The sequence below is a fragment of the Silene latifolia genome, chromosome Y, assembly GCF_048544455.1.
Source record: "Silene latifolia isolate original U9 population chromosome Y, ASM4854445v1, whole genome shotgun sequence".
Classification (NCBI taxonomy): Eukaryota; Viridiplantae; Streptophyta; class Magnoliopsida; order Caryophyllales; family Caryophyllaceae; genus Silene; species Silene latifolia.
Window position 1 is genome coordinate 255,562,112 of NC_133538.1, and position 3,923 is coordinate 255,566,034.

General features: G+C 35.9%; 1 protein-coding gene across 1 annotated transcript; it reads right to left on the reverse strand.

Moving 5' to 3' along the window:
- Positions 1-440: 440 nt before the first annotated feature.
- LOC141630487 (uncharacterized) lies at positions 441-1,067 on the reverse strand. Its single transcript, XM_074443297.1, has one exon. The coding sequence runs from the start codon at positions 1,065-1,067 to the stop codon at positions 441-443; it is 627 nt and encodes a 208-aa protein (XP_074299398.1).
- Positions 1,068-3,923: the final 2,856 nt, after the last annotated feature.

The following is a 3,923-nucleotide window of genomic DNA, read 5'->3' on the forward strand; positions in this document are numbered from 1 at the left end:
ACTTTTGAAAAGTTTTGAAAATGTTTTGTTTTCGAAATCGTTTTGAGTTTTCCGATGTATAGTTATACAAACTGTCGATTAAACGTAGCGATTCCTAAGCATGTTGTAGTCCGATAATCACCGGCTGTTTGTTGGGGATTCAGCAGATACTGGGTATCTACAATACTTAAACCTTGCTTGTGGATGACCCATCTATTCTTGCCCTTTTCTTCTGAGAACCACCAGCAGCAGCCTTCCTTTATTTTGCTGTTGGCCCACCTTTGCAAGATCTTGCATTGTGTCCAACAATCTTGCATATTGAGCATGTGATTGTTGTTGATCTTTTACTTTTCTTGGGCTCGTCTGGTTTCCTCTTTCTTTTCCTTCCAGGTCTTCCTATGCTCCTCTCTAGAATAGAAGGTAGAACTTGAGGGAATTGGAATGTTGGCCATGCATCCTTATCAGGTAAAAGCTCTGTATGCATGCTTACAAGGGATTCCAGTTACCTGCCAGCCCCCACATAAGCATGTCCCTTTTAGAATGTCCAATGGATGAGGTTTAGTACCCTCAAGCACCTCAAATTCTCCACCACCTGCTTGTATAACCATACACTGGTTACTCCCATGGATATTGTAGTCCAATATCTCCTTAGCATAAGGTGTTGGCTCATGCATTTGCAAGCTATCAGCAACCGCCATCCTTTCAGCAAACTTTTCCATGAAATGGTTTCTTATGCCTTCCATAAAGGTTAACACAGGCTTCTCCCTTAACTCATTAATAACAGCATTGAATGACTCCACAAAATTGGAGGTGTTATGGTCAAAAGTAATTGCAGGGTCAAACTCATGCTTAGACCATTGCTGATTAACACTTAACAAATAATCAGCAGCTGGCCTGGACAATCTATTTATCTCGTCAATGGCTTTGTTGAAGGCATGAGCTGAGGTTGCATTGGCTGCCCTCCAAAATAGGTCATGAAATGCTGGACCTCCCCATTTCATCTTGAAATTAGAATATAGATCTTTTGCACAAACCCTCTTGGTGGACTGAGGAAACTCTTTATCAATAGCCTTCTCAACCCCCTTCATCCTGTCACTTATAAAAGTCCAATCCCATTTGACACATCCAACACTCTGAAATGCTAACCTTAGGGATCTGAAAAAATAAGTCCAGGTCTCAGTGTTTTCCTTCCCTACAATTACATATGCTATGTGTTTTAGCAAGATTTTACACGGAAGTATTGTCTTGCCAAGGGAATATTTTGTAGGGTTATCTAACTCAATAAACAATGCCTGACTAGTATGAGAAATAAATAAAGAGTAAGCAATAAAATGAGATAGATTTATACGTGGAAAACTCTAGGAATAAGGGAAAAAACCACGGGCACCAAGTCAGGAGGGATTTTACTATGATTTGATGTATCCTGACAGGGAATAAATGTGTCAGGCTACTAATAATGTGTAAGAACGTATGTAGAATTGAGTAGAGTGTATACAATAAAGTGAGAGTAAGTGAGTAAGTAAATTAATCTCCTTATGTCTTCTTTTCCTTTGCTATTTATAGTGGTCTTCAATAATCTTTAACGACTCCTCCCAACGTTAATATGGACGTTGCTAATTAATAGGCGTTGTGCCCTATTAATCCGGACGTGGATTTCTTCCTCTAACCATATATTGTTCACGTTCTCAGTTTTGGTTGATAACTTTTCCTCTTTTATAGGTTTGTAGAATTGGTCTTCCATGAAAGTAGGAACTGTCCCATTGCACTCCGGTTTTTGCCTGACGTATTCAAATGGTATCCAATGTATGCTAGGTATGTATTCCTTCAAGTCAGGCCAGATACGATGGCCTAACCTGCCTTTCCGTCCTGGCTGGCGCCTATATAGATGATAGATATTCTGTCCTGGGTTGCCCCTGTCACAACTACAAATATACGCAATAACAACGCCCCATTAACAACGCATATTAACGCGTTATATGTAATACCGTTGTTAATCAGGTTAGAGTATGTTGGCGCAATTTTGTGAAATGTAATAACAACGGTTATTTTCTTAAAACCCTTGTTATTAGTAATTACAACGGATTTTATTTTAGAACCGTTGTTAAAAGTTGAAAAGTAATAACAACGGTTATTCTTTTTAAACCCTTGTTATTACTTTTAACAACGGTTTTTGTACATATAACCCTTGTTATTACTTTTAACAACGTTTTTTTTACATATAACCCTTGTTATTACTTTTAACAACGGTTGGTTTACATATAACCCTTATTATTACTTTTAACAACGATTTTTTATATATAACCCTTGTTATTACTTTTAACAACGGTTTTTTTACACATAACCTTTGTTATTACTTTCGAACCAAAATATTTTCACAAACCGGATCCCTTATGTTTATTTCCCGTTCTATTCTTTATTCATTTTCAACATTCACATCTTCATTTCCCACGCACTCAAAAACAAAACCCCTCACACAATACTCACTCAAAACCCACCAAATCACTCCTAAAACACTCAAAAATTCCCCCTAACTCAATCCTACGTGCTTATAACCCACTTTTAAACCTTCAAAACTACCAAAATCACTCAAAATCGACTTATAGAAACCTAGGGTTTAAAAAATCCGGGAGCAAGAAATTGATTTTTTGGTTTGATTTTCGCCTTATTACTTCTATTCATTGCTCATAGATTATTTCTAAGGCTCTATTAAGGTACTTGGGTTCATTTACTAAAGGATTTGAAGCTATAAAAACTAGTGAACACTAGAAGCAAGAGCAAGGCTCCTACCGGTGTTAAGGATTTGCAGGTGTTGTCTCTTATCCATATTGTGGTATGTCGTTAATGTGTTTTTTGATTGGATTTTGTTATTTACAAGTGCTGTCATTCCCTTCTCCTTCTTTCATTCGGTGCTTTTTCTATAGTGACCATCGTTGTCGTGCGTATTCATCGCCATCGCGTTACCATTAGCATCGTCGTCTCTCCTTTAGGTTCTCCCCACTTCCTTAATCAATCTACTTCAATTGTTGCTTAACTAGTTTGGTTTTTTAATTAATTTGTTCAATTAATTAGGGTTTGAATAAAGGTATTAGCTAAAGTAAAATTATGGTATTTTATGCTGAAAATTAGGGGTTTTTACTCCAACACGAATTAGTTGTACAACATCGATATAATTATGCTTATATGAAGACAAATATGAATTATTTGTTTTTGTATAGTAGTTTGTTAATTACTCTACTGAATTTGGATGGAAAAGCTTAGTTTCATCTAGTACTTTGTAATTAGAGGTTTGTTTTTCTGAAAATTAGAGGTTTGTATTTTGATGCTGAAAATTGAACATATACTTGGATTGAGCTTTTGTATTTTTCTTCTTACTTGGATTGATATCAAATTTAATATGCCAAAAAGATGCGAACTTTGTTCTAGTCAATTGATTTTGTTTGAGTTTGATTAGTTTATTTACTAATTTGCTTAGTTTTGATGTTGGGTGCTTACAAATTAATATGGAGTACCATTTCTAAGTAAAAGGATGGAATCTTTTTTGTTTATGTTCTCTGCTTTCTACTAATTTGCTTAGTTATGATGTTGGGTGTAGAATGTGTTTGTTGTAGACATGCATGTATTCACTGTTGCAGCAGTTGGCGACCTGTCAACCTTATTCCAGTTTTCACATTCATCTTAACAGTTCTTTGGAAGTGGGTTCTCTTGTTTTTTCACATGTGTACTCTTGTTTTTTTCACATGTGTACTCTGTATAACTGTTTTGGTTATACAAGTGGTGATCTAAAGGTTTCAAAATTGATTTGTAAGAGGTATATAAGATATGCACATGCTGTATGAAAATTTTGATTCTTATTTTTACATTGCAGAAACTAGCTTCATCTTCTCTAAAGGTCAGGAGCCAACCTTTCATTGCTTGATTAAAACGAAACATGTGCAAACTAGGGG

Excerpts from the sequence above, each read along its gene's own strand:
- LOC141630487 (XM_074443297.1), bottom strand. The coding sequence starts at position 1,067 with ATGAAGGGGGTTGAGAAGGCTATTGATAAAGAGTTTCCTCAGTCCACC.